Genomic DNA, 18865 nt, shown 5'->3' with positions numbered 1-18865 from the left:
TTGAGCGGATACTTAAGAGATTCAAAATGGATTCATGTTCTCCTTTACCTGCTCCTGTACAGAAAGGTGAGCTGTTGTCAAAGTCACAGTGTCCCAAGGATGATAAGAAGAGGGCTGAAATGAGAAAGATACCATATGCTTCCGCTGTCGGCAGCCTTATGTATGTTCAAGTGTGTACTCGACCAGATATAGCCTTTGCCATTGGAGTGCTAGGTCGATACTTAAATGATCCAGGTTCGGATCATTGGAAGGCTGCTAAGAAGTTATGAGGTATCTTCAAGGTACAAAGGATCATATGGTGACTTACAGAAGGTCAAATTCTCGAGGTTGTTGGGTATTCTGATTATGACCTTAAGGGATCAGAAGATCTTGAGATTGTTGGCTTTTCAGATTCAGATTTTGCCTCTTGTCTAGATGATCGTAAATCCACGACTGGCTATATTTTCATGTTGTCTGGGGGAGCTGTCTCTTGGAAGAGTGTGAAACAGACACTTACGGCAGTTTCATCTATGGAAGCTGAGTATATTGCTTGCTTTGAGACTACACGTCACGCTATATGGCTGAGAAAGTTGATATCTGGCATGCACCTAGTTGAGTCAATATCACGTCCTCTAACCATTTATTGTGATAACAAATCTGCATATACTATGCTAACAATCACAGAAATTCCAGTCGTACAAAGCATTTTGATATCAAACTTATGTTTGTGAAAGAGAAAATTGCTGAGTCTCAAACCCGCGTGGTACACATTCCTGGCACGCAGATGCTTGCAGATCCACTGACTAAGGGCTTACCTGTAAAGTTTTTCAAAATCATGTAACTTGTATGGGTATTATGAATTCCTTTGATGCCCTAGTTTAGTGGGAGTTTGAGAACCTTCTTTGTTGCAATTTCTCTTTAGGCTTTGTTTTCTTCTGTGAGTTATGTTCAGTTCAGTTAGATGCGTCTATATCATTTGTATCCCTATAGGATTCAATGATTCTGTTGTGGTACGCTATGCATGTCACTTGTTTCTCCATAGGAATCAGTGATTTATGTTGTTATCTTACTGAGCTGTGTTTGAAATAAAATTTCATATTTTACTCAGATTATGAGATATCATATCACTTGTTTCCCCATAGGATTCAGTGATTTTGTGGAGTTTCATTTTCTAAATTTGTTTGTGGCTTGTTTATACAACTTGCTTAATTAATGCAATTCAAGTGGGAGATTGTTGGAATATTATTTATGAATTAGCATTAATTAATAAGCCCAATAAATTGGTCCTTATGATCTTGTGTGGACCACACAAGTGAGCCCAATAGGCAGAGGCCCAACCCACAACCCAGTAGCCGTCAGTTATTTCCTATCTCTTAACTGACTGAGTCAGAGATAATAGATAATATAATTATTTAATTATATTAATAAGGCGGTTACCGATCTGATCTATATAAGACGATTAGTCGGTAACCACAAACACACGACTCATTTTCTTCTACTTTCATTATCTCTGAACTCTCTGAAGGCTCTGGGGACTTGAGGGTTGTGTACCTGCCTGCACTCAAGGTAATCGAGATTTTCTAGCACTCATAGATTTTTCAGGTACGCATGAATTATTTTATTCTATCATATTATTATTATATATATGTGAATTGAGATATACAGATCTACATAGAAGGCATAAAATAAATATTTTTTTATTCCTCATGAAATGCACGGGATGGCTTTAGTGATTATAGGATAAAAATAAACAACAGCTTTTTTTATTTTAATTTTTTTATTTTAGTCATTCACAAATATAGACAGCATTTTATATTAGTATATAAACTGTTATACCTATGAAAATTAAAAATCTAAAATATATGTTTTGTTTTAGAATTTGTTTCTTTCATATTGCATAAACAACTTGTCTTATTTTAAAATTTACAATCAGGTGCATATTAAGAATATAAATAACAATTTATTTTATCCCCACATAAATTTTTTCGAATATCTTAATATATTATCCTGTACATGTTAAAAATATAAGCAATTTCTTGTTCTATTCACATACAAATTATTTCAAGATGTGTGATCCTGACGTGAATTAAAATCTAAATAACTTTTGTTTTGTTTTGAATTTATTACCTTATGCATATAAAAACCACTAGTTTTATTTGAATACTTTTTATTCTTGTATGTATTAAAAATATAAATAATATATTATTTTATTTCAAAATATTTCACCCCATGAAAATTAGAATCAAAATAACAATTCGTTCAATTTAATTATTTGTTACCCATACATATTAAAAAATTTTATTTTTAACACATATTAAAAATATAAAAATGAAATTATTTCATTACGTAATTTATTACCTTGTATAAATTAAAAAATATAAATAATAAATTATTTTACTTGAAATTTTTTATTCTGTATAAATTAAATTTCAAACATAAAAAATTTTCTCTAGGCTAAACACGTACCTTAGCTTAAAGTTAAAATCCAAGCAGAAATTTTGTATACCTTAAATTCCAAATTAAGATTTTGTATAAATTAAAATCCCAACTACTTCCCACAATATATAATTTTAAAAAAATTATCAAAAAATAGAAAAAAAAAATTGTTTAAATGGTAGTGGAGAGCTGCTGTACCCACCTGATGAGATATTGATAAATCGAGAACATGTCAGACAGGTCACCTCTTATTGACCCATATCGATACCTTATAGTCTATAAAATTCATCTATCACATTCAAACTCATAAAACGTGTGGTGAACAATACAAGAAGGATATGTCGTTCCAAAATTATGTTCGGTATAACGTACCTTGCGGAGAATTGGCCACAAGCACAAAAAGCCTTACAACTTGTTTTGAAGTCCCAAACGTCAAAATAAAAGGTGAATCTCACTAAAAGTCTCTAAAATACAAAAATTTTATACTACAAATTTAATGAAATTTGAAAATATATTGCAAGTTTAAGAATTTTTCTTGCAAATTTTATTGTAGATGAAAAATATAATTGCCCTTGTCTTAAGGACATGTTTGTGTATGCATAACACAATATTCACAAATTTTTAACACAATATTCATGAATTTCTAGCATATTTGATGGACATAGTTTAACTTAAAATGAAATGTACAAATAAAGAAATGATGAATAATACAATGTCCATAAACACACAACACAATATCTATTAATTTTCAAAGACACAATAAACATTTGTACACATGTAGCATTTGTACAATATAAAGTTTATAATGAACAACATATTTTTATTGAAACAATATACTTTAAGTTAATATTCATTAGATGTGTTATATATTCATGAATATTATGTTAAGAATTTATAAATATTATGATATATATAAATAAATATTCTATTGAGATAAAGGCAAATATATCTTTTTCTTCGTAATAAAATTTGTAAGAAAAGCTACAATGCGCATTTTTGTGTTTGAAGCCTTAAACGAGATTCTCCCTAAAATAAAATCTGCAAGACTATGACCCTAGAAAGATAATGCGTGTTTAAGTGAAAATTGTAAACGATCATTGTCTTTTCTAGACTAATAAGCATTCCCTACGTATATTTTTTACAATATTCAACATTTCAAAATATAAACAAATTTAATAAAAATAATATTTTATTAATGATAATTTTTAATGTTAACTTTATTTCATTATGTTCACTCTTTAATATTCATTCATAAATGCAATATTAAATAAAGGGTATTTTTAAAAATTTATATTTTCATTTTAAAAAATAAAATTGTAAAGTGTATTTTAATAAGTTGTATTGGTGCATATTATTTTGTTTAAAAATATCTTATAATTTAAAATGGATGATTTTAAGAGTTATCCATTAATTTTTTAATAGTACTCTGCACTCTAAAAACGAGTGTAGAAAAAGAAAATGTATTTTAATATTTACAGTGGAAAACAAGGTATCCCTTTAGGACTGTGATCCCTAACTATCATTTTTATTTCAATATTTGAGATTTATGTACAAATTAAACCTTTTGGTCCTTAGAGGCCAATTTTCCGTTGTTTCTTAGCTTTGATCCAATCAAAAGAATATACACTAATACAACTTATCAAAAAGTTGTAAAGTGTACTTATACTGCGAATAATACAAATAGCATGAATGATTGATTTCTCAAACCATGTGTAACTCAAAAAATAATGGAGGAATCCAACAAAATAGCTGTACAGTTACCTTTATTGAAAGAAAAATTAGTTGGTGTTACTCCCTCTATTCTTATATATAAAATATTTTTAATCAAATCACACAAACTAATAAAAGTTAATTATATAATTAAAAGTGCAACAGTATTTTAATTTTGTTCCTAATTATTGTAAATGAAAAATAATTTTTTTAAAGTAAATTAATGAGAGCACTTTTTTTTTCTCTTTCTAATTTAATGAGAGTATAATGGTCCATTTATTAAAAAATATGCTAATAACCTTTGATATTTAGGAATAAAAAAAATTTTAAAAAACTTTTTATATATAGGGATTGAGAGAGTATTTATGAATTGAATTGCAAGAGATAATAAATTTTTATCTCTCCCATATTCACCTTAATTATTGATTTGATTCTTGAAATTTTATCTTGTTATCAATTACTCATTCCAGTATAAAATATAAGTAATTTTTGAAAAAAATTTACATGTTAATAAAGTCTTCATTCTCATAACAATATACTGCCTCCATTTTTGAATCTAAGAAACTACCATGTGTTTCATTTTTTTTAATCTATAAACAAAACTGCAAATTTCAAAAAACATTTATTACATTTTTTCTTAACTGTCCCTCATACAGTCAATGCTTATTTTTCCTGCATAAATTTGTTTCATTAATTATAAGGATAATTTAGTTCAATTTCTTTAATTTTAATATAATTATTATCTTAACTAACTTTCTTAAACAGTATAAATTAGTTATTTTCTCTTATGTTTGGAAACGAAGGGAGTATATTGTTTTTCCCTTTAACCTCTAGTCCCAGTTACCAATGCATTATATGATGAATGAAAGATGCATTTACATAAATGTTTAGGTTAATAAATATAAGGGGTAAAATGAAATTTTTTTTATATTTACTAGGTTATTTATATTTTGAATCAAGATTAATTAAAGGGAAATACTTATATTTTGGATTGAAACAAGTATGTCCTTAAGGTTTTATAATTATATATAATTAGCTTTTATAATTTGAAGGAAATGTATGATAAATTATAACAAATAGTGGAATAAATGATGCTTGAGTGAGCAAAGGTGAATGATTCTTTAATATTTATGTTGAAAATATGTAATCCTAGACACATGTGGTGTAATTGTGTATAATTATAAAAATATAGAGAAAATTACTCAAAGATCTCACTTAATACAATTAATTACTCTCAGATCGATTGATTATGTTATCATTCTCTGAAGTTCAGTTGTCAATAAACTTAAGAGTAATTAATTATGCTAAGTGAGATTTATATAAAATTCTCTCTAAAACTGAAGGTACTTAATTCATAAATATTGAACTTCAAAAACGAAATTAGTATTTGAGGTAAATTTAAGGAATTAACAACTTCAATAACAACAATTATAGTCAACATGAAAACACCGAACATATCCAGAACTGTTATCTTCATTTTTTTTTTTTTTAAGTTAAAGTTACTCTCACACCTTTATAGTAAACACGTATGAAATTAGGTAGGATATTTCAAATATAAAATTACACGTGAGTTATAAAAATCCCCCATGTGTTTGTTTCTAGATCATCAGTCCCGGGATTTACTCCAGAATAATAATAATAATAATTTAAACGCGTAAACATAATTTAATTAGTATATTCCAATAAGAAGAAATCACGTCATGAGCATTCAAAATTTCGACTCAACCTTTTCGAGAGAATGGTCGAATCCTAACAAATTAATTCACGTTCCAGATATGATGAAATAAAACGATGACGTCGGACCACGTTTCTTAATCTTACCAAAAAAATAGTTGGCAAATAAATATATTTATCCAAACTAAAATTGACCGAGAGATACACTTGTCGTTTAAACCGTACTTGGAGGTTTGAATTTTATAGAGAACTTCGTAGGTAAATTATTTGGTCTTCAATATAAGGACCATGGAAGCTTATTTGTTACCCTCCATTTAACATAATTTTAAATTTACAATCATTTTTAATTTTATTTTCATTTAAAAGATAATATTAAAAATATTATTAATAAAATTTTATCTTATCATATTTTGAAAATGCTTCTAACGTTGTTTTATAATTTAATACGAAGGTGGTAATTTAATTGAAAGAGATTTATCCATTATTCTTAATATCTTTAGGATGATATTTTCTGTTATTAACAAAGTTTACTCCTTAATCCCTGTACTTACCAAAAGATTAATTTATTTACGCACGTTTTAATTTATTTATCCGTGTGCGTTTGAGTAAATTATTATTGGCAAATGATGTAAATTAAAGTGAAGTGAAGCCAGCCCCACCAGATGGTTCGCTGCTAATGAACCTTCGACAGGATTTATCCGCACTGCGTGAAGGGCGGTGATCAGTGACTGTGATCCCAATCACACGACGACACTGTGATACTCCGTCCGTGCCAAATTATTAAATACTTTTAAATAAAATATCACATATTAATAAATTATATTAAATATATTAAATAATTTTATTTTTTTAAAATAAAAATATAAATTTATAAAAAAATCTATAATTTAATACATTAAAAAGGGGAGGGAAGAAAATTAATTATAAAGAGAAAAAGAATAATATTAAAATTGATATATTTAATAAAACCTTAATCTATTTAAAATATCTTATTTTTAAAATGAAAAAAACTCTTTTAAAAATATTTTATAATTTGAAATAGAGAGAGTATATTGGATTGGATTTCTATAATAAATAAATATATAATTCACGCCAGAAATGCTGATCAAATGTTGTATTTATTATGTAATCATTACTTTAGATTTCTGTAATCTTGACATTGGATGGGCTCGCTCCCTCATTCTTTACTTTTTTTTTTTCAATAATAAAATTTGTAATCTTTTAAATTTGTCTTAATTATTAATTTAATCCTCAAAATTAAATCTTATTAATCAAGTCCATAATCTTAAAATCTCATAACATAACCATACACAATCAATCTTTATGGTGTCAATTCTCCTTCACACCACAAAAACTAATTTTGTATGATTATGAAATTTTAGGAAGTTGTGATCAAGATTAAATTTCAATGATCAAATTAATAATTGAAATAAATAGGGAAGATCAAAAGTTTCATTATTTCCTTTTTATCTAATTTTAAACAAGGAATTTTTTTTTTTAAGTTTAGAAGAGGGAAAAAATTCCTACCTGCAGCTGACAAATGATGATGATGATGATACAAAAGATTGGTCAGAATGTTACAATATGGGATTTGGAAACAAAAATAAATTCTGGATATTGGGTAAATTGTTCAATTGTATTAGATATCAGGCAAATAAAAAAAACATATTTTCTATATGCAACTCTTAAAACAAATTAAACAGATTTGTCTAGGGGCAAAAGTTGTTCGCTCATGTAAAGACTGTTTCAGTCTGGGCTTCAGAAACAGCGATAAATTTTTAGTATTAGGCAAATTGTTGATCAATTGGAGATGAGTACATTACAATTGTTATTTGTCCATCAACGGAGGATTACCAAGAGACCAAACTGTTTGGTTAAAGCAGATAAATTGCATCAATCTTTGTTAACCATTTGAATTTCTCATTTGCTACACTTTTTTTTTTTTTTTGGTTGGAGGGGGGGTTTTTGTTTAACAAAAGACAAAGCTCAATCTCATAAACACAAGTAATTCTTGCTTTAAAAAAAATGATGTTCATCTACCAAATACAACAAAACTATGTTGATAAGAGAAAAATATAGTACTTTCTCTATCCACTCTTCAATATTTAACTACACCAATTGGATTTAAAACAAGACCGTTGAGTTGATAAAAAGTTCATTATGAATAAATAAAATTACACATTTTATTGCATAAAACACATTTGATAAAACATACCTTTCAAAAATATTAAATATTATTATGAGCTAGTCTAGCTCATATTCGTTTCTTGGAATGTTATTTTATTTTAATCAATATCACCATCAATATAAGGTATACAAAATATAAAAATTTATACTAAATTATATTATTCTCAGATACAGGTCACAAAAAATCCTCACATAATACAGTTTGATACCCTGTTCATTTCACAAAAGCGCGCCTGATTATACGTAGTAAATTAGTCTATGACAACAAAAAATACTCCATCCGGTCCTAAATGTAAGAGTCAGTCAGTTAATTCACATAGATTAAGAAAATTAAGAAATTAGTTTATTATAAAAAAAATTGTGATGGCTTTTTAAAATACCTTTCATTTTAATCATTAACTTGTTCATATATTTGGAAATCTCGTTGCATATTTGTTTTTGAAGGCATAAATGTGGGTAAGGCTAATAAAAACAAGAAAGTGAAGTTGCCTTGATGTTTTCCAGGCAAATGTGGGATTAAATTGAATTATAATGGAATTTTTGATGAGGAAAAGGGCTGTGGGTATTGGGATTGTTGGAAGAAATAAATTGGGTAACTTTATGACAAGTATAAATGAAAAGGTGATGGGTTCTTCAGTTTTGATTATAGAAGCTTTGCTTATGACTGGAAAAATACTGGCATTATTAATGATATTTGTTGTTTATGGTCTTTTGTGAAGAATTATTGTTTGTCTCTTATTTGTAAGGATGGGAATAAAGCTACAGATTTTCTTGCAGGTGATGTTAAAAGTTTTTTTTTTATGTTCGATAATTGTTTTTCTTGGTTGCTTTTTTATTTTGTAGAACTTTTTTTTTTTAATGCTTTGGTGTGTTAGGTTGTATATGTAGGTTTTTTGAGGGTTTTTTTGGCTTCCACTATTAGTGTTTGTAATTGTTTTTTTATTAATAAAATTGGCTCTTTTTCTGGCAAAGAAAAAAATGATTGACATTGAAGTATAAACATCATACAAATATCTACTACAAGGGTGATCTGCCCCCAAATTTAAAAAAAAAAAAAAAAGCAAAGCAACACGAGAGACAAGAAAATTGAAATCTCATATTTAGGACGAAATCAAACCCCTCAACTAGTTTATATTTTTAGGACGAAGGGAGTAATGATCTTACATTAGTTGACACGAAATAGAATTTAAGATTCTAAATCCAAGTACAGGAGGCACGAATGCACGATATCCAGTCATAATATTACTTCTATATTTATTATGCTCAGTGAACTTCATGTTTTAATAGCTATACAGTATACGCCGAGTTTGCCTTCAAGTTTTTCCTTAACAATAGATTGAATAGAAAATACAGGTTTGTCGGGTTGATCTTTGGGCATGATATGGCAAATGCCACACGAAATTTAATGAAGAATCACAAATGATGACAATGAGATACGACTACGCATATCAGGAAGGGAAAAAAAAAATTGTTAAGACGCCCAGAAAAGAAAAAGACATTGACCAATGTCCAAATCTTTACCACAAGTAAACAAAATAGGAAAGAGAATAAATACATGTATATGAGTAATGAATGGAAATCGCATTGTCAAGAAATCGATTATGAAATATTCATGTGAAAGTCATACCGAGTACATAGGTCAACCTTTTCTTTAATTCTCAAGTCCTTTGAAGCTTAGCCGCCTCCAGCTTTTAGTGTATTACTCAACCTACGCAGACAAGAAGCTCATACATTAACACTGCACAATATAAACTAGCCAAAACCACAAGAGGAAAAAAAAAGGCAAAAGAGTGGAAAAAATAGAGAAATAAATAAAGCAAATACAGTCATTGCCATATTTTTCTTCAAATTGATATCTCCAATTATCTTAAAAACAAGTTTTTTTTTTTTTTAACGTCCTTAAATAAAATTCAACAAACCACCATAACGTTCACTCCCAGTATATGACATCCTAAGTACAAAGCCATGCGCACAGGGTGGGGAAATGAGGAGGCTTCAAATTTTTGGGGAAACCACATTTTTACCTCCATGACCTAAGGTTTAAATACAAAATTGGCGCATGAACTGTAATATAAAACCCCTTTTATTTTTGAACTACTTAAAACTAAGTTAAATGAACTGTAACAGACTGCCTTATTGCCTCGGCAATCTTTGTCGATAGGCGTCAACTTGGAATAGGATAGGAATGTAGATATATGAGGACATGTAATCTTCATGTGAATTCTTGTGGTTGATTTAAGCGAAATTCAATATTTTTTTTCCTATCCAAGGTTCAAAAGAAGTGTTTTGTACAATTTTAAGTCATATACCAATGATGCAAATAATCCCGCTGCATTAGCAAAATTTCAAATAACAAAAGCATGAAGGAACATTTAATGAACTATATTTGTGCAGTACGGGTAAGCCTTCTAAGCCTTTCAACTCATAAAGAGTGACCTTAGGTGATAGGTGAGAAGGGTAACTACTCATTACTAGATTACAAATGAATAGTTAAGATAATTAGAAAAACCAAACAATATTTTGGTTTTTATGGCACATTTATGACAATTTTTTTTACTTTATTTCAACCATTAATTTGTGATCTAATGGTACTTAGTTACTCCTCTCATCTCTCATTTAGGACAAACTACTTTCATTTGATATGCTTCTTGTGAAGAAGGTAAACTTGCCCCCACATTTTATGTCAATGTATCAGTTATCCATAAACCATTAGTTTCATCTATATGCAAATTATAATTTGAATACTCCTTCAAGATTCTACAGTACTTTCAATTAGGTGGTATAACACGTAGGCATCTGTTTCATTCTGATTCCATATTCAACTCTTAGGACTCAGAGACTGATAGACAATATCTTAACAATTTGTAAGTTACAGATACAAAACAAGTGGTTGTTAAGCAAGTTAAAGATCATTATTGGTAAAAAAAAATAAAAGGAATCAAAACAGATATTATTTTTTCGGAGACAGATCAAAAACAGATGTATTATTACTTAAGTTTATTTGACTTACCAATCAAGGCCCTCAAAAAGCCCTTCACCTTTCATGGCAGAAGCTTTAAAAATAGACCATTGGCGGTTTTTGATCTTGTGTAATTCTAAAGCTTCAGTCACTGCAGCAGCATCAAGGGCACCAGGAAGGTCCTGTACAGGGAGAGAAAATCTCAAAAAATAATAATTTAATAGAAATATATTTTTTAACAAAGCAAACACTTTCACCAACATTATCAGCTTCCTAACTCATTTAAATGTTCTCTATATTTGTTCCTTGGATAGCAGAATTGTAAAAGCCAAGATCAAGATCAAGTTCAGACCTGTTTGTTTGCAAAAATGAGAACAACTGCACCTTTTAGTTCTTCCTCCTGAGAAAAATGACCCAAGAAAGTACACGTTATTATTATTGCATACATTTATAAGCTTGCAAAATGCAACCACAAGCAACCTAACCAGTCATGTAGACTAGCAGGAAAGAATGCCAGAAAAAATAATAAATCAATTCCAATATAAGCATTATAATCCACTATCGTGTCTGCAGACAGAGTATCCACTAAAATAATAATGATAATGATAATGATAATAATAATAATAATACATGAATCTACATTTACATTAACTTAAAGATCAAACCAGTGGGGTGAATGTTATTGTGCACTTGTATAGCATTTCTCAGATACAAATGAAGCATTATAGCACTCACTTAATATGCCAAGACGAAATTACTCATCCAGTACTGTTATTTACTCGATAGTCTTTCAAGTTAGAATGACCACACCTTCATGATAGCTGCTAATGATAAGAAATAATAAATAAAAGCAATAAGCAAGGCAATAACACTAATTCCAAGGGGAAATACTGCTATAAGGCTATAATGTAAGCAATTTTAAACCTCCTCCAAGCTTAGATGTATAATACAATAGTTGTTTATTAAAAAAATGTTGTTATTATTGCTTGAAATTACTCATTCTAAGCGTTAATCTAACATGCATGTCTTCCACTCTCAATATCACTCCCCCACCCCCCAAGATACACACCATACCACATAATGCTCTACTGAAATCTTTATCAGTAATCTCTCCAACACTTCAAATTTAAATGATTAAATGACTAGTAGAAATCATAGATTTCGTATTTAGGTTAACAATGAAATTTTTAATGGTATTTACAGCCCTCAAAGGCATGAAACAATCACCATGGTTACTTTTGGCTCCATAAGAGTAGCCAAACACCATAAAAACATGACATCTGTGAGCACTGGAAATTCCCCCAATGATTACTGGACGTTGTTTAAATGTTCACAATTATACCTTGATCACCATGTGCCTTGATGTTCATCTATGGCGGTGTAAAGAAAGAGTATATCACAAGAAATGCTCCCCCACCAGGTGCCACATGCCTAAGGGCATGGTATGGTTTGCCAAAAATAATATGATCGTGTCTGGGATGGTGTAATCCATGACAACTGAGATAGGCAAAACCTCTGTAATCTGCAAGATCACAAAAGGAAACTTTTGAATTCTGTGAAGGACTCCTTTTAGGTCCAAATCCCGTCTTTGAGCTGTTCTAGGAAGAATTATGCCTACCAAACCCCTTCCCTTTCTAGAAGTGTTTTATGAGGTCAAATGGGAGGAGAGCAGGTGACAACTGACTGATGAGATTCAAATACTCAACCAATGAGTTATGACTGAAGCTTCCACCTTGGTCATTAGAAGCATTTTCACTCCTGATTTCAAACAGAAGGGTGGAAAAGAATGGTGTGACTATTGCAATAAGGCTGGCTGCGCCAAGTACATGTGTTGTACAATACATGGCAAACCAGCACACTGGAAATCAAGGCAAAAAGAGGAGACTAGTAAACGATTATAACCAATGAGAACAAAACTCAACTTGAAATTAATCTGTTTACCAAAAGTAGTGAGATTTAGGCATAGGGAACCACCCCTAAAAACACATTTTCAAGGAAAGTGAACTACTCTCATTAAGTACCACACTAAACACTGAAACACTACTCGATATGAAATTTAGATGTCCCGTAGTAACCACCAAGTCACGAATATAGCACTACCCTCTAAAAGCTTATGTCTTAGCTCTACATTTCACTCCAGCTTCTTGCACTGTCTCAAAGAGTAAAAACCATTTTCCTTAAGAACCCACACTAAATAGTCCACACTACTTGATGTGGTAGGCACTCCATTCCGCCCAATCCCTATTAGTTTCCTTTTATATTTCATGTTTTCTGAAACTTTTCATGTTTATTTCCTTTGACGGTAAGGATGATTAGTTAAATCTCTTAGCATCTGTTTTGGAATAAAGAAATTTCAGTGCCTTCAATGCTAATATTATAAGCACATAAAGACATCCACTTCAGTGCACAACGAGCAACTATTTCCTTGACCTACAAATCCTCCTTAATTCTTGTACCTATTAACACTAAATACGAATAAGAAGATAGAATGATGAGAGTTGACATCATATAACTATATTGCATTGTGAAACGTAAACCAGGAACAGCATACCTCAAGAATTGCATGAAATTCTTCTTTGGCAATCACCAGTCTGTCAGTGTCACTTGAATCTACAACATAGATTATTGCTTGAGTATTTGGAAAGTAGCACCTCCAATATGGCCTATGCAATGAAAATCAAAACAAGTTGTAACACTCATGAAATCAATCGAAAGTTCATTTTCAACAAGCAAGTGTTCAAGAATAAGAGACTACATATAAATGCATGCCAGATAATTTTTCTCTACCATCTTATTAAACCATTCGTATCCTAAATCCATAGAGCAGAGTAAGATGATGTTCAGTCTTAATCGTATGCTTTTTTTCTAAATTTTCTGCTACTGTAATTTCAAAAAGAGTGCGTCCACAATTTCAACGAAATAATAAATGTCTGGGATTAACTGGTAAAACCAAAGCTGCTTCCTCTTTCTTGTTCATATATATAATCTTGAGAGTAAATTACATTTGCCTTGTGCAGAAATTTCTATCTGCACTCCTCTAGTTTCAGGATTTTAATCTGCCTTATCTTAATAAGATTATTAACAGACCTTATACATCTTCCAAAATGTCCAAATTACTCTAGCCTGCATCCCTGAAACACTGGAGGAAGCGTGGGCTGTTACTTAATTTCTAATATGGCCCCTATAATTTGCAATTTCATAATTGGTCCATTATAGTTATAAAAAACAATTTAATTTGGCTTCCTTTCATCAAAACTATGTCCAAGGGCTGTGAAATGGTGGTTGGTTCAGTGCATCTCTAGAAAGATTATCCACCTCAATCTTGACTCACATTGTCTCTGATCATCAAAATGCAAAAACTGATGCTTCACCACATTCAGATGGGCCAATAGAGAAAACTCAAAGTAAAGGAAATTAGCATAATATTTGAAACTATAGAGGGTGAAAGTACAGGTTTTATACAACTTTGGGAAATTGGATGTAATTTACCCTAGTATTAATTAAGTTAACAACAGTGACCATAACCTACCATTCCTTCCATTTTGAATTGCTTTTCTTCATTTATCTTTCATTTTTATATATTTACATTGCAGGAAGCATAAATGTTTACTGCTGCATAAGGATTCATCAAATCTATTACAAAAGAATGAGCCTCAGTTCAGTAATCAGATAATGACAACATCATTTAGATACATGCAACTCATATACTGAAGGAATGACAATACTGGAGCCAACCACATAATAGATTGATGCATGATCTTTTTTTCTATTTTCATGTTACTGCTAGGTAAAAACATATAGTAGGCCTAAGCATCTTATAAGTAATATGCTTCATTACGTTGACTACTAAGTAAAAACCTAATTCTTCCTAAAATTGTTCACTTCTTGTATTGACTAGCGACTGAGAACAACCTTACAGCTACTCAAGTCTTTTGTCTCAATCAAAGAAATTGCATGGTATATTGTTTCATACCATAGCAATGAATGTGAATAAATTGTAAAATCCTCTAAAATAACGTCACATGCTAACTCACAACAATCTGTCAGTTGGGCATGATCATAGTACATAAAATGAAAAAATAAAAAAGATCACATTAGCATAGGGTGGAAACAAATCTCGAAGTTCACAAATTATTACCCTATAAAAGAAAGGGTCAAGAAAAAAGAAGAAGAAGCAGGGATATGAAAAGAAAACCACATCTTAAATCAGTAAATTGAAACAAATCTAAAACCATATGTTACCTGATACTTGTTTGCCCACCTGTTTCAACAAAGATATACTATCAGAATAAGAAACTGAAATAACTATTTGATTAAAACATGTTACATCCCCAGCAATTACAAGTTCACAGGTTGGGAACAATAATATATAACTAATGAAAGTACAAAAGCAAAATTGGCTATTGGAGAGGGAGTTTATTTCCTTCAATACATAGATGCAAGAAAATCCTAAAGGATCAATATGAAACAAGACATAAATATGTCAAAATGAATCCTTTATCATTCACAGGTGCCAGTACATGTGCACACATAGAAAGAGAACAAAATCATGCCATCTTCCCACTATATTGGGTGCTAACTTGTGAGTTATAATTTAAAAATAGATGAGACTTTGCATAGAACATAGGTCCTTTCGTGCTTGCTTGAATTAAGCATATACAGAGAAATGTCATGCAGATGAAATATAGTCCATCAGGTATAGAAATACCAGGAAATCTCATTGAGATGCCAATTTAGGAGCAAGACAACCATTTAAGTTTATTTTGTCAAACAATCATTTAATGTGTAAGATACATATGTGAGCATGTACTAATTGATAAATCACTGGTTGAACGATGTAAAGATGTCAACGCAATAATATTTTCCATTATCAACCAATAATATATGATTATCTCTTTTATTTTAAATCTGTGTCGCATGACAAATGCAATGAAATTAGATGCCATGACCGATTACACACAGATCTTGGTCTTGGAAATTCAAGTGCTTACCTAAATCCCAAACTTGAAATTTAATGTTGTTATATTGCACTGTTTCAACGTTAAATCCAATTGCTGCATCCAATAATTAAATCAATTAGTCGTTTACCAAAAAGGAAATATCAAAGAGCATAAACAACGTCAGTGCTGGAAACACATCAAGTATGCAGTTTGCAGTGCACACATCCAAATAAAGTTACACCAAGAATTCAGAATTATTCTTATATCTCGAACCGTGACATATGAAGAACAAAATATAATTACACAATATACCCAACAGAATGATTTGCTTTTCACAAAATGATTTCCAAGAAGATCCAACGGAGACCAAAACCACAGAAGTTAAAACTACAGCAGATCAGAAATAAAAACAAACCATGAAACAAAGAGAATGTAGAAGGTTAGATTCTGATAATCTTAAAACGAGAAAGAGTACCAACTTGGTATTGTGGAGACAACTTCACCCATTTGAAGCCGATCTGAAAAGGTATGGCAGCAATAACCAAGAAAACGTTAACATCCTAGAAACGGACACACAAAGGTTTGATCAGGGTAAGCAGAGAGTTCGGATGCATACAGAGAATTGTGGTTTTTCCTGCATTGTCGAGGCCAAGAACAAGGATTCTGGCTTCCTTGTTACCGAAGAGGGAAGAAAACAATCTGGTAAACACTAAACCCATGTTCTGATTGCGCCGAGAAGGACTAGCAGAGCGCACTTACTGCACCAATAGTAGTCAAATCAGAAGAAGAAACTCTGATTTACGAGAAAAACCAAGATCAGATCTCAAAGCAGGACCACGAAGCTCCCCGCAAGACCACGGGTAGGAATGAATGCCAATGTCAATGTCAGAGTGAGACTGAAGTGCTCTTCAAAAGCATGCGTTTGCGAGCCTGAGAAAGACGGGAGCGCCTGCTATTGAATTTCGAAAGCAGAAGCACTCCAGAGGAGAGGGATAGAAAGCCAGAGAAGGATTTGGGTCTGCGTCCAAGAGACGGGTGACGACCCTGCTCTCTCAGAAAATCAGAAAATCGAATAAAAAATGGAATGGGAAACTACACAGTGACGAGGACCACGACTCAAGCACAGGGGACATCTCCTTTCAACTATTTTTCCTGAATTCCTTCGTGTCTTTCATATATATTTTTAGTATTAACATTAATAGAGTATTGATTTCGATTGAGAAAACATAACTTCAGATTTATACATTTTAGTCGTATTTTATTATTAATTTTTATATTTTTTTAATATTTTAAGTTCTCATATTTTTATTTGTCAATATTTTTGGTCCCTTCATGCAAAACAAAAATATTAAAAAAAAAAAGAAATGTTGAAACTTAAAATATTAAAAAAATGTAGAAATCAATAACAGAACAATAATAAAAGTGTAAGAAATATAATTAATGTGTCATATTTTTTAATTTTTTTATGTGTTCTTAATTTTATTTTAATAACTAATATTTTTTGGACTTTAAAAATTATTAATTAAAAACAAGAATATAATTGAAAAATAGAAAAATGAAAAACAAACAAATGATAAAATAGTAGCATGACCATGAAATGAGATAATTACTCTAAAATTCTTAGGTAATATTATAAATTCTTTTATGAAATTATATTTCTAACCATCTACAAATAATAAAAAGTACAGGTGTTAAAATTTAAATCAAAGTTATTAATGACAAAAATAAGTTGTTAATATAAGAAATGTAGTTGTTGTTGTTTGGCTTAATTGAATTTATGGTTAGCTTTGTTTTGAATAGCTAAACTGAAATTGTTAATCATTAAGTTGAAATTGTTAACAAAAAAGTTTACCTTTTAATTGCATAACTAAATTAACAATTAAAATTTTTACATTAACAATTTACTTTCATTATTAAAAATTATGCTTTTTATATTAACAATTTTACTTTCATTATTAACCAATTAGATTTTAACAATGATGCATTTTATTGTTTTATTGAGGGTCAAAATGCAAAAAAAATGTCAAATTAGTTAATAAAAACTTTAAAGTAATTATTCCATTTTGCAGTATTTATTTATCATTCTTTTTAACAATTTTTTATGGAAATTAAAAAATATTTAATATTGTCTTAAAATATGCAAAAGACAAAAAAAAAATTTGGAGGGGAAAAAAAACTTAAAATGAAGAAGGGGTATACTGGGCAGGTTGGAATATCAGCCTCCTGCAAGGGAAGTATGGAAGCGTGTAAAGCATCCTATAATATTTATGATTCATTTGCAATATTTGTTAAACAATAAATCATTTTCGAAAAAGAAAGTGAATAACTGTATTCTTATTTCTATTTTCTTTTATTTTGTTATAATTTAAACAAGAACGGGGCTGGCCTGGACCATTAATTCAAAGGAAATGGAACCAGATGGTTGGGTTTTAAGCCCCACCACCTGCTCAAGCTCGTATTCTTCCCCAGGATTCAGAGAATCTACAATCTCATGGATCTTATTTTTCTTTGGACCAGCTTGTTTTGGAGGCAGATCGTGCAGGAATTAAATATTTCGCTTTGTTGTTTCAGTTGTTTTCTGTTTCTGGTTTTTACTTGTTCTGTTAGCTTTTGTTTCTGAACTCTGTCTGCCTCCGAGCTTTTAATACGTAATTTTGGTTGGTGAAAATTAAACAAGTAGTTTTTACAGACTTTAGTGATAGCAATGAGTTTTAATTTTTTAGAACCTGAATAATCATCAACCAATCGTGGTTGGGAGTAAAATTCTTCCCCCCATTTCTCGTTTCACAGTTCCTTCTACGAAGTATACTTCCTTCAATCCTATATCTAAGTCATATTGTTGAAAGAATTCATGATTTTTTTCATGAGTCACTTTATATATAAAAAAAAGTATATTATTAATTACTTTCTTTAATTTTGCCCTTTTACATTGTTGAATGATTATAGAATAAAAAGTTACATGAAAGAAAAATATTACTCT

At 30.2% G+C, this 18865-nt stretch overlaps 1 protein-coding gene across 1 annotated transcript; it reads right to left on the bottom strand.

The window, feature by feature from the left end:
* Positions 1–9469: 9469 nt before the first annotated feature.
* Positions 9470–16992, bottom strand: LOC129309063 (ADP-ribosylation factor 1). The gene is made up of 9 exons (XM_054950408.1): positions 16721–16992; positions 16502–16643; positions 16365–16403; positions 15937–15999; positions 15188–15206; positions 13497–13608; positions 11298–11345; positions 10997–11127; positions 9470–9694 (listed from the first exon to the last, which is right to left on the bottom strand). The coding sequence occupies exons 2-9, from the start codon at positions 16602–16604 to the stop codon at positions 9661–9663; spliced, it is 549 nt and encodes a 182-aa protein (XP_054806383.1). The 5' UTR covers positions 16605–16643; positions 16721–16992; the 3' UTR covers positions 9470–9660.
* Between the last annotated feature and the right edge of the window lie 1873 nt (positions 16993–18865).

The sequence above is a fragment of the Prosopis cineraria genome, unplaced genomic scaffold, assembly GCF_029017545.1.
Source record: "Prosopis cineraria cultivar Desert tree isolate PC_DT_omini unplaced genomic scaffold, ASM2901754v1 PC4, whole genome shotgun sequence".
Taxonomy (NCBI): Eukaryota; Viridiplantae; Streptophyta; class Magnoliopsida; order Fabales; family Fabaceae; genus Prosopis; species Prosopis cineraria.
Note: the sequence above shows the minus strand (reverse complement) of the source record. Positions and strands in the feature narration are given on the sequence as shown.